This window comes from Bubalus kerabau, chromosome 12 (assembly GCF_029407905.1).
Source record: "Bubalus kerabau isolate K-KA32 ecotype Philippines breed swamp buffalo chromosome 12, PCC_UOA_SB_1v2, whole genome shotgun sequence".
NCBI classification, from domain to species: Eukaryota; Metazoa; Chordata; class Mammalia; order Artiodactyla; family Bovidae; genus Bubalus; species Bubalus kerabau.
Window position 1 is genome coordinate 73,704,101 of NC_073635.1, and position 12,618 is coordinate 73,716,718.

At 42.1% G+C, this 12,618-nt stretch overlaps 1 protein-coding gene across 1 annotated transcript in view; it reads left to right on the forward strand.

Annotated features, from left to right (window-relative positions):
- LOC129624656 (ATP-binding cassette sub-family C member 4-like) overlaps window positions 1-12,618 on the forward strand; it is a 161,707-nt gene that overhangs the window by 40,660 nt on the left and 108,429 nt on the right. Inside the window, 3 exon segments of the mRNA XM_055542816.1 lie at window positions 4,226-4,315; window positions 6,946-7,137; window positions 12,322-12,413. Of these exon segments, the coding sequence (XP_055398791.1) occupies window positions 4,226-4,315; window positions 6,946-7,137; window positions 12,322-12,413 (374 nt within the window).

The window sequence follows — 12,618 nt, forward strand, 5'->3', positions numbered from 1 at the left end:
AGATGAGAGGCTTCATAAGCTACATTTTCACAGAAATAGCTACAGTGTTAACATTGTGCGGCAAGGTTTCCTTGGAGAAGGAAATGGCAGCCACCTCAGTATTCATGCCTGCAGAATCCCATGGACAGAGCCTGGTGGGCTACAGCCTATAGGGTTGCAGAGTCGGACACGCCTGAAGTGACTTAGCTAAGCAACGCAAAGGTATTCCTATCTAGGTAAATGATAATTATGCTATTGTAGCTAATTTTTACCACTTTGGGAGAATGGGAATTCTAAATATTTTCAACTGAATGTTATCTCTTATGCTGCTGCTGCTGCTAAGTCGCCTCAGTCATGTACGACTCTTAGTGACCCCATGGACTGTAGCCCCCCAGGCTCCTCCATCCATGGGATTTTCCAGGCAAGAATACTGGAGTGGGGTGCCATTGCCTTCTCCAGTTATCTCTTATAGCACTCACCAAATACTAACAGCCATGGCACCATAATAACATTTTTTTGTGAGGTACCTAGACTGTTACTACTGAGGGAGACACAAAAATGTGAGGTAAGCGTACCTTTTCCCAGAAACTTTTAATGCCAGAGATATTAAACAATTAAGGCACTTGAAAACATTAGGCATATGTATAAACTTGCAAGTAAAAGAAACCATAGCTGTACCAGCAGGCAGTGAAGAAATAATAAATCTTCATTTTGTGAATCTTTAATTATCTAAAAGTAAGGAATTTTGGCTTAAGAAATGGTCAGAAGCAGCTTGTCATTTCTTATTATAAAATATTGAAAACCAAGTGCTGAATTCAGCCACTGTAGGCTAAAGAAACCAAAACAAAAAAGCCTTAATTACCTGGAGACTTAGTGAGCAAAAGCTCAGTAAAGCCCCTGAACTAATCCTGTGTGTCAAAGGCAGGGAAGAAGGATTTCTCTAAAGCTGAAAAAACTAGTGCTTCATAAGGAAACTAAAGAAATGAAAGTATGCATGCTTATACCACAGGGATTTAAACGGAGAAAGGATAGAGAGGAAAGAAAATGTATGATCTGCTTACCCAGGGCAATCATCATTAAAAATCTACAATAATCTGATCAACTAAAATTTTTTTCTGAAATTGCACTGCTCCCATTTACTGTGTTAAAACTTAAAATGATTGTCTCATTAAAGAGTTAGTAAATGATTCTAAAATAACTTTTTTCTTATCTCATGGAAGTTGCTTTTTAAGATAGCTTGGTGGAAATCTTTTTAAGGTAGAACAGTGTTAGGATACTTTTTTGAAATACAAAGTAAAATATAATTAAATCAACTTTATACTTTTTAACAGTCATAAGAAAAATTCAGCATGGTTCTATAGATGAAGGTTTTTGACTTTGTATAAATCCTATAAGTTACTCAGACTTGAAATAAAGTAGGTAAGTTTTCAGTTAAATACTAACAGTATGGTATTTTAAAGCAGATTTTTTTATGGCCCACATCACAGTTACATCCTCAGACCAACTTTTCCCTTCTTTAATGTGAGATAGCAAATCACCAACATTTTATGTTAAGCCTAGTCTTTAAGGCATTGTTTTTAATTTCTAAATGATTCAAGGTGCTTTACAAGTATGAAAAATAATCTGTTATACTTTGCTATTTTTGTATCCTTTCCATTCATTTCTTTAAATCTGGAACATGGCATCTTTTTCTCCATGTAGAAAAAATAACTGTTATAATTATAGTACAAAATTTTACTCTAAGGATACTAAATTTTTAAATTTATTCCACTTTTGAAATGATAGCCTGCTGAGCTATCATTTACCTGGGGGCTGCTGAGCAACTTTCACTGCAACTGCAAAAGGATCATGAGGTTGTCTGCACTGGACAGTGTTTTCCATCACTTACAGAGTTACATTTGGCATGTTAAGGAGGGAGAATCTAATCCCACAGCAGCAGCCATTTGAGGTAATAGAAAATAGCCCAGAAGGATTCATGCAGAATATTTTAAATATTCCCTTTGAGCAAAATGATTTAACTGATTTTTTTTCAAAGGTGATGCTCCTATATGCATCTTTTAAAAAATTAAAGATTCTGGAATAGCATCTTCCATATGGGACATATTGAAAAATAATGTTTTGGTTTCAGTGAATTACACTTCAGTCCTTGTTAATTTTACAGGTCTATTTTCAGAGGATGGGGTTAGTGTTAGTCACTCAGTCATGTCCAACTCTGTGCAACCCCATGCACTGTAGCCCACCAGGCTCCTCTGTCCATGGAATTCTCCAGACAAGAATACTGGAATGGGTATCCATTCCCTTCTCTAGAGGATCATCCCCACCCAGGGATCAAACCTGAGTCTTGCACATTGCAGGCAGATTCTTTACCATCTGAGCCACCAGGGAAGCCCACAGAGTGTGGTAGTTTTGTGTTTTAGATTCGCAGAATTTACAGAGAAAAAAAAATTATAGCATGCACACCCAAGACAAGGAGAATTCCTCCAAAGAACCTGGCTGCCTCAGAGGCAGACTTTGGCACAGGTTGTGAGGTCAGAGTTAGAGGGGTAGCTTTTACCTTTTGTTAAGTCCAAAAAGCAGTAGTATTAGCAACTTTAGCATCAAAACAGGAAACATAGCTTTTATGGTTTCCCAGATTTCTGGTGCTGCAGAGGTGCCCCTGAGGAGTGGCGGCACTGGGGCTCTCCTGGTGGTGCTCAGTAAAGCTGGGTTGTGGTCACGTCAGGGCCAGGCTGGTGCCCTGAGCTGGTCATCACACAGAGCATGGCCAGGCAGCCCGCGGCCCAGAGCAGCAGGTGGGGGAAAACAACGCGTCTTCCGTGCAGGTGTTCAAGTGGACCTGGGGCGCCCAATGCTGCATCTATCCCTCTGTCCCCTGTGTCCCCCCTACCCCCAGTGTGTGCAGGTGTCCATTGAATTGCTTTTGTGCCAGCTATGCAGCATTTTAGAATGAACTATCTTGTTCTTTCGAGAGCTTAAAAACATGGTCACAGACTTCTGTGCAAATTGCATTATAGTACAGAACACCCTTTTCTGTTCTCCAGGCCTTGCTTGTAGAAGGACTGTGCCGCTTGCTGGGGTCATTAGTAATTAAGGCTGTCTGGGTTAGGTCATGGGTGAGAGAGCCTTGGAGGGAGAGGCAAAATGAGGACTTCAGCCTGGGAGGCAGCATCTCAGATAGCTCTGAGAGACTGCTCCAAAGTGGCAGTGGGGGAAGGTTAATATATAAGGTTTTGGTGAAGGGGGAGTTCAATACCATGAAGCACTCATTTTACAAAAGGGTTTTTCCTTAGTCATGAGGCTCTGATGTCACCATGCAGGGATTTAGTGCTTCTCTAGATATGAGGAGGTGCAAGGATTGAGATCATAAAATCTGTTCCTAAAAACATCCAATTATCTAAAGGTCTGTCCTACCAGATTCCCTGCAGTAGAGTGCTTCACTCCACCATGAACTCCCTCAGGGGTTGTTGAAGGTCAGCAGCTATAGCAGCATGGGGTTCAATCTCCATAGGGTCAGATGGCAAATGCCTTTGTTGTTCACTCATTGGCCACGCCCTTGGTAAGTGCCACTTTGTAGTTAACACTACCCACTCCAGTATTCTTGGGCTTCCCTTGTGGATCAGCTGGTATAGAATCTGTCTGTAATGCGGGAGACCTGGGTTCGATTCCTGGGTTGGGATGATCCCCTGGAGAAGGGAAAGGCTACCCACTCCAGTATTCTGGCCTGGAGAATTCCATGGACTGTATATTCCATGGGGTTGCAAAGAGTTGGACAGGACTGAGTGACTTTCACTTTCAGTTTATTTGATAAAGGACCAGGCATGCTAGGTACTTATGCTGTCATCTTGTGGAGATTAATGAGACAGTTATAAACCAAGGGTCCTGATGAAAACTTACAAATGATTAAAAACTTCCCATACTGAATATTCTATTAAGTACATTATTTAATAAACTAGTGTGCATCATTCAGTTTGCATTTCAGGCAGTTGTCTTATTTTCTCTCCTACTTAAATTCTATTGGTGTCTAGAGCTCTGTCCGTATGTAAATCTGATAAAAGAAGGAGGCTTCCTAAAGGCAACTAAAACTATTTCAAACCCCCTAAGAGACAGGATTGGATGAAAAGGCCTTCAGGACACAGTATCTTAAAATAGAAAGGAGAAAAATATGAGTTAGTATCAATGACTATTATGTAATTTTCTCTACTTTCTAAAGTAATGTGGGTACATTTCTATAAATTTTAATTTTCAGGCATCAGAGACCCCAACCCTACAAGGCCTTTCCTTTACTGTCAGAGCTGGTGAACTGTTAGCTGTTGTTGGACCTGTGGGAGCAGGAAAGGTAAGTTGTGATGCCTTTTGTCAGCCTGATGCAGCACCACAGCCCCTGTTAAATCCTCAGAGTGGAGCCCAGAGCTGAGTGTACCTAGAACAGCATTTCTCTAGGTGTGTTCCATGGAACATTCGTTTTGCAAGATTTAGTGGCAAATAAACCTGGATAAATGCACACTGTGTTTTCCTTCTTGGTGCTTCATAGTGCATATTTAGGAACTGCTTGTAGGGAGTTTGGACGTCTCAGAGAAGGAGATTATTTATGTGGCAGCTGTTCAGGATGGACAGACAGTGGGGACTTCTTTTTGTCACAGAGACCCCTCCAGGAAGTCTGGAGGTTGATAAGGCTCTTCCAGGAAGCTCTAAGCATTTCCTCACATGATGACTCAATCCTGTTAGTGCACATATAGTGAATGTGCAGCCACATGCTGGAGATAAAGGTACAGATGTGAGCAAGACCCCTACGCCTCTGCCCTCCAGAGGCAACCAGGTTCTGGGGTGAGACAGATATGCAGGCAGGTTATTTCAGCCCAATGTGGTGAGTGCTCTGATGGCATGGACATAGGCGTGTCATTTCTCTGTGTTACAAGAGATTTGAAGGACATGTATGTGTGCACTTAGTGTCCTGTGTTTTGTACATCAAAATACAGAAACCTAAATGTGGGATGTGCACACGAGAGGGTGATGATTTCCTCCATGAAGGACTTTTTAAAAAATTTATTTCTAATTGGATGATAATTGCTTTACAATATTGAAAGGTTGTTGTTGAACGAAAAGACGCTGGGATTCTTGGCCTCTAGAGGAGAACAATTCAATCCGGGGCCGGAGACGAGGCTTGATCGTTCAGAGCTTTTGTATAATAAAGTTTTATTAAAGTATAAAAGAGATAGAGAAAGCTTCTGACATAGGCATCAGAAGGGGACAGAAAGAGTACCCCCCTGCTAGTCTTCAGCTGGATGTTATATAGTCACTAGCAGTCTGTTAATGAAAGAAAGGAATGTCTTAAAACTCAGAATGGCACCAGGCCCCTCACCCATAAGATGCATTTTGGGATAATCTTGGCACCAAATGGTTCAACCTGGGCCATAAAATAATTAACTTGAGTCTTGTAGAAGGGCAGATTACCATACAAATAGTTTCATGTACATAGATTAGGGTAACAATATCTGAGTATAACATATTGGTTTGTCAAGTAGGTTCTGAGCCATGAAGCGGAACCGACTTGAAGACAGAGTTTGGGGTAAATGCATAGCATATTAGCATAGCGTAAGACAAACATTTCCATAAGAAAAATGCATTGCTTATCTCAAGGTTTGAGAATGGTTAACTTCAGGTGAAACCAGGTGTCATTATGGCAACACAGTATTTTAAGAGAAACCTCCTTTTAAAATTGTATAGAGAAGGAAAAAAAATATTGCTAGTTTGTTTCCTCCTGCTGCTTAAGAGAGATAAAAATGTCTGACACTTGCAGTCTATTTCCTCCCTTTGGAGACCCCTGGCCTTACTGCCTATTACCCTCTCAATATTGTATTGGTTTCTGCCATACATCAACATGAATCAGCCATAGATATACATATGTTTTCTCTCTCTTGAACCTCTTTCCATCTTTCATCCCATCCTACCCCACTAGGTTGTCACAGAGCCCAGGATTTGAGTTCCCTGGGCATGATGGACTTCTGTTCTTCAAATACAACAACCTCAGAGTTCTTTTAAATAATAATCTTTGGATATACTCTTCACACATAGCTTTAAAAAAGTTTTTAAAAATATATTTATTTATTTACTTGGTTGCATTGACGCCATAGAGTGCATGGCATCTCTAACTGTGGCATGTGGGCTGAGTTGCCCTGGGGCATGTAGGGTCTTAGTTCCCTGACCAGGGGATCAGGGATCTAACCAGATCCTCTGGCACTGGAAGGTAGATTCTTCTTTTTTTTTAGTGTTTATTATCTGGATATAATTATTGTTTTTTTAGCATTTTCTTTTGTACTGGGGTGTAGCCAGTTAACTGTGTTGTGAGAGTTTCAGGTGAACAGTGAAGGGTATATGCCAGCCATTCTCCCCCAAACTCTCTTTCCCTCCAGGCTGCCATGTAACAGTGAATGGAGTTCAATGTGCTGTGCAGTAGGTCTTTGCTGGTGATCCATTTTAAATACATCAGTGTGTACCTACCTGTCCATCCTGAACTCCCAAACTGTCCCTTCTGCCCATCCTGGAAGGTGGATTCTTAACCACTGACCCAACAGGGAAGTCCCCACATAGCTTTTTAAGAACAAGTATTTGTCAAGTAAAAGATACCCAGATGCAGTAACAACTGCATTAAACATCAGATACACAAAATACACATCCTGCTGGTCTGCTCTGCTAGTGAAGGATGTTAGACATTCTTAGTCTTTGCTGAGTAGAGCATTTAATCTGGAGCAGACTGAGTAGATTGTTATCATGTTAATATTCCTTATCAATCTTTAGTTTATATTGACCAATAGTGCTCTTTTCCATTTTTTCTTGCATCTTCCAGAGCTGTACTTTATCCTGTTCTGATATCCTTGGTCAAGCACCAGGGTTGGGTTCGCTGTGCTGTGGGGCATGTTCCGTCCTAAGTGCTGCCTGTTCACCTGTGTGTGTTGCCATCTGTTGCAGTCCTCACTGTTAAGCGCTTTGCTGGGGGAGCTGACCCCGAGCCAGGGGAAGGTCAGCGTGCACGGGACGATCGCGTATGTTTCTCAGCAGCCCTGGGTGTTTCCAGGAACTGTGAGGAGTAACATTTTATTTGGGAAGAAATATGAAAAGGAACGATATGAAAAAGTGATAAAGGCTTGTGCTTTGGAAAAGGTGAGTAATGGCTTTTGAGTTGCATGTACTGGTATTTCAAATAATAATAATATTGGTTTAGATCTAAGGTTTGTTGAAAGTTCTTTTTATATTTTTTAATTCGAAAGGTCTTTTATTTGTTGCTTTAAGCTGGACTTCTGGGTAAGTATGCAGTCATATACATTGCTGTTTTAATTCTGATGTGATAATGATGGTCACAGAATGCTTTTGTTTCATTTGGTAAAGTTTCATTTACTTTTAGATTACTTTTTCAATGGACAATTAACAAAAATTTGTAAGAATAGAGAGCACCATGTAATGAACCCTCATGTTCCCACCCCCAGGGTCAGCAGGGGTCAGCTGGTGGCCAGTCTTGCTGAGTCTTTATCCCTGCCCTGTGCCCCCCTCCACCCAACACCCCACCCCATCCCCTGGGACTCTAAAGCAGATCCTAGACCACAGATTAGTTCATCTGTAAACATTTCATTATTGTTGTTCAGTCACTAAGTCCTGTCCAACTCTTTTCATCTCCACGGACTGCAGCATGCCAGGCTTCCCTGTCCTTCACTATCACTTGGAGTTTACTCAAACCCATGTCCATTGAGTCGGTGATGCCATCCAATCATCTCATCCTCTGTCGTCCCCTTCTCCTCTTGCCCTCAGTCTTTCCCAGTGTCAGGGTCTTTTCTAATGGGTTGGCACTTTGTATCAGGTGGCCAAATTATTGGAATTTCAGCTTTAGCCACCATCCTTCCAATGAATATTTAGGATTGATTTCCTTTAGGATTGACTGGTTTGATCTCCTTGCAGTCCAAGGGACTCTCAAGAGTCTTCTCTAGCACCACAATTTAAAAATACCATTTATTTGACACTCAGCCTTGGTCACTCTCATATCGGTACATGACTACTGGAAAAATCATAGATTAGTCTATAAGGACCTTTGTTAAAGTGATGTCTCTGCTTTTTAATATGCTGTCTAGGTTTATCATAGCTTTTCTTCCAAAGAACTAGGGGCTTTTAATTTCATGGCTGCAGTCACCGTCTGCGGTGATTTTTGAGCATAAGAAATTAAAATCTGTCACTGTTTTCACCTTTTTCCCATCTCTTTCCACCTTTTCCCCATCTATTTGCCATGAAGTGATGGGACCAGACGCCACATAAATCCACAATAAACATATTCTGTTACCATAGGCAATATAGTATATAACATTTGTCTGTATATTATCTTTAACCAGTTTATAAAACTTTTTTAAAACAAGTTTTTATAAAAAGCTTTTAAGGCTTTTAAAAACTTTTAGGCATTACATAGTTAAAGGTATCATGTTGATAAATTCTAATTTGATATTTTCCCACATAAATTATTTGACCTTACAAACCCCTCTTGGATGCCTATAAGTTTGTAATTTCATGTTTCTAAGTTTGTAATGTGTAAAAAAACACATTCCTGCCAACTTGGACATCTTCTTTTCAGATTGCCTTGACAATCATAGGATAATAAGTGTGTTGATTCTTCTGTGCCTAGGTATAGAGGCCTTCAAGACTTGAATTAGTTTAGTGTTACCTTCATTTCAAATATGCTCTTCAGTCACCACCTGGGCAGCCTGATATGAAAGAGCAGAAGACTCTGAACTGACATGAGCTGGTTCGGATTCTAGCTCTTCTGTTTAACAGCTGACTGCCCTCAGAACAGTGATGTGACCTCACTTAGTCTCAGTTTCCTCATCTGTTAAATGGGCCCAGTGCTTCCTGTGAGCTTATTGTGAGGATTAGAAATAATCAGTGTCAGGGTCCAGCACAGTGCTTAGTGCACACATCTTACCCCCCAGGAACTGAGAGAAGCTGTGTGTATGTGTTCAAATGATGGAGCAGAATAAGATGGGTCCTTCATGAGAGATGAGAGTTGTAAACAGAGCCTTAGGAGCCCAGCAGGAAGCGATGAGTCCAGGATGGTTTCATAGAAGAATGTGTTTGGGCTGAGCCTGGAAAGATGGGTGGGATATTGACAGGCTGTGAGAGGAGGGGCGATTCCAAGTGGAAGAAAAGCTGTGAAGGAAGGTGTGTTCTTCCCACTACTTGACTCCTCTGCCAGGGCCTCATGCCCGGCCCACATTAACCATTTCAGCACTAAATGGTGGTGTCTCTACTGTAAGTCTCCTCCATCCCTGAAGGGCCTTTGACGTACTTCTGGATGGATGGCATCAAACCCGCATCACCATTTCCTAGTTTGCTTCTAGTGTGTGTGTCTGCTGTTCAGTGAGAATTGGTGAAATTTAACTTAAAGGAAAATAATGTGAGTAAAAACACCTTCCTGTCAGTGGGAGGAATTGTAATATATGCTCAAGTCAGGCTTTTCCCTTTAACCTAATCAGAAAATGGTGGCTGGGAAATTAGCCTGACTTGGATTTTACATCAAATCCTTGGAAACATTTTTCCCATTTGGGGCTGGTCCATAAATAATTGCCAGAGTCAACAACACACTCTCAGTCCTGCTACCAGATTTGGAGAGCCTGTTTCTTGTGCCCTAACTGTGCTGAGTGAATGAGTGGATTTCAGTGCCTTTTCTAGAACATGGTGAAAATTTCTGTGCCATGACATGTTACTGTTTTGAGAAACAAAATGAAATAACGTAGAATTAAAGCACAAAAGCTAAGTAGAACAGTTTGCAAGGACTTCAACAGTGAAACAGAGGCCAACAACTCTGTGCACCCGTGTGTGTGTGTGTAGAACTGGGAACCTATCTTAAAATGGCTCATTGTTCATGAAAACCAAAGCAAGGGATAGTAATAACTTCTGAACTTGTCAAAGAAAGAAAGTGAAATAATGATAAATTTTCATGACAGTGCAATTGCTGCCTTTCATTTTATGTACCCCACTTCAGCTTTGAGTGAGCAGGGAACCTGTGTTTGTCTGTGTGTCTTTGTGGCTATCAGTGTGGGTTATGATGGACACACTTTCTTTCTTCTCCTTATGGTCATTTCTTTGCATGTTATGATCCACGGGGTCCCATTGTTGGTTTGATGAGAAAATAGGCATCAACCACCAGTAGCAAGTTACAATCAATTCCTGTCCTTTTTCCATTTATGGAGGGTGTTCATACGTAGAGTCTCACATTATCCTTGAGTTTGCTGCTGCTGCTGCTAAGTCACTTCAGTCGTGTCCAACTCTGTGCGACCCCAGAGACGGCAGCCCACCAGGCTCCCCCATCCCTGGGATTCTCCAGGCAAAAGTACTGGAGTGGGTTGCCATTTCCTTCTCCAATGCATGAAAGTGAAAAGTGAAAGTGAAGTCGCTTAGTCGTGTCTGACTCTTAGCGACCCCATGGACTGCAGCCCACCAATCTTCTCCATCCATGGGATTTTCCAAGAGTACTGGAGTGGGGTGCCATTGCCTTCTCTGATCCTTGAGTTTAGTGACTCTTATTTCTGCAGCACATTCTGTAGAAGAGGGACGCAAGACTTAGGGAGATTAAAGGACTTGTTTATCATGGAGACACCAGTGTGCCACCTGCTTTCTCCCCAGATTTGCTCAAGTAGAGACAGACAGTGAGGGCGTCATCTGCAGAAAGGAGTGCTGTGTATCTTAGATTGATGCCTGAGGGGTTTAGTAGATAATTCAAAGATTTCTAATATAATAATTGTGTAACTTTAACCTGATTGCTATCTTGTCATTTGGGGATATTCTTGTCTTTTTTTTTTTTTTAATTTCCTCAGATACTCAAGGGAAAAGAGAATGATTTGTCTATTTACTTTTTAAACAATATTCAAATATAACTTATGGTAGATTCCCAGATCCTGAAGTCAAAACATCATATCCTTTTTAACTTTGAATTTTTACTGGTTCTACAGACAAGCAACTACTTAGTTCAGCTGATCTGCTGGTGCCTGTTGAGCACATTGTCTCTTTCCTTTTGGTTTTCCTGCCCAGCCTGCTCTTTCTGTTCCTATTTCTTGTACAGACCTTGTCTGTCACTGTGTCACTTGCCTTATGTATCACTGTGAAGACATTGGTCAGGTGTTATGCCTTCTCTGAAAGTGGGAATCAGAGACCAAGATCAGCAAAACTGATAACTTGAAATAAAACAAATCCTGAGCCTTCACCTCCTGGGCCACCAGCCCTCGCACCTGTGTCTCTTGCACAGACCTTCACACCTGCATGTCCAGCTGCACAGTGATATCACTGAGAGGTCATCTCAGCTTGTCCACAAGAGAAGTCTCCTAAACCTGCCTCCACCATCTCCAACATCGAGACCCTGTCCTTCCCCTTCCTCAGCCCAACACCACAGTCTCCTCTTCTCTTACAGCCCACACCCATCCCGTCAGCAGGTCTTACAGACTCCACCCTCCAAGTGCGTCTGGAGTGTAACCCCATCTCTCCATTTTTCACTGCTCCCTAGATTATTCTAGTAGCCTCCTCACTTGTATCTGCCCTCACCCTTCCCCTCCCTTACTTCCTATTTTCCACAAAGCATAGAAGTGATTCTTTAAAAAACCTCAGACCATGTCAGTTCTCCCTTCTTCCCCTCCCCCTGTTACTGGGAGTGACCCCAGGCTCCTCCTGCTCCATCTCTGCCCTCACTCCCCTCATTCCTACTCTGCTCCCACTTTCATGACCTCCTTGCTTGTCCTGAACCCCTTGGGCATCTCCCCGTGGCCCCTGTACTCGCCCCTCCCTCTGTGAGGAGCAGCCTCTCCAGGTCTGCCTGAGCTGCCCCTGCCTGCCAGATCTGCTCACACACCCTCTGAGCAGAGCCCTCCCCGTCCAGTGTGGACTCATTTCCCCGCTTTAGTCTCCATCCCCCTGAGCAGCTTCCTTTTCCTTCTTGTCCTCAGTACTTTCACTGAGGTTAATTTTCCATATTGTCCATCTCCACCATGGAGAGAAGCTCTAGGGGCTTTGTTTCCTCATGGCTGAATTCATTGTGCCCAGAAGAATGCCTGGAGTATTATCAGTCCTCAGTAAATATTTGTTAAAATGGTCAAATGCATAAATGCTTTGAAAAAATGCAGAATAAAAACCAGCGAAAAGCCCTGAGAGGTTTTTTGTTTTTGTTTTTTAATTTTCCAGGTTATGGTTATAGTCACTGTGAAATAAGCCCATTGCTGTTGATTAAACAATTGTATGAAAAACAGATACTAAAAGGTTAAATGGCAGGAGGAGAACACATTTTAAATCTTTTTCTCTTTTCCATTTTTCATCTCCATACAGGATTTGCAAAATTTGAAGGAAGATCTAACTGTGATAGGAGATGGAGGAACCCCACTGAGTTCAGGACAGAAAGCCCGGGTCAGCCTCGGCAGGTAAATGGGGTTTCAGTTGCCATCCTGTCCCTCCTCCTCTGTGGCTCCTAGTGGACGTGAGCAGACAGACCCCACTCACTGGGTGGGCCTGTGTGAAGCAGGGTCTTGCTCCTTTCTCTAGGCTCTTGGAAATGAACATGGAGTTGGTGGATGCCGCCATGATTCAGAGATGAGACGCAGGCAGTGTGAAGTATCCTCTCCTGAC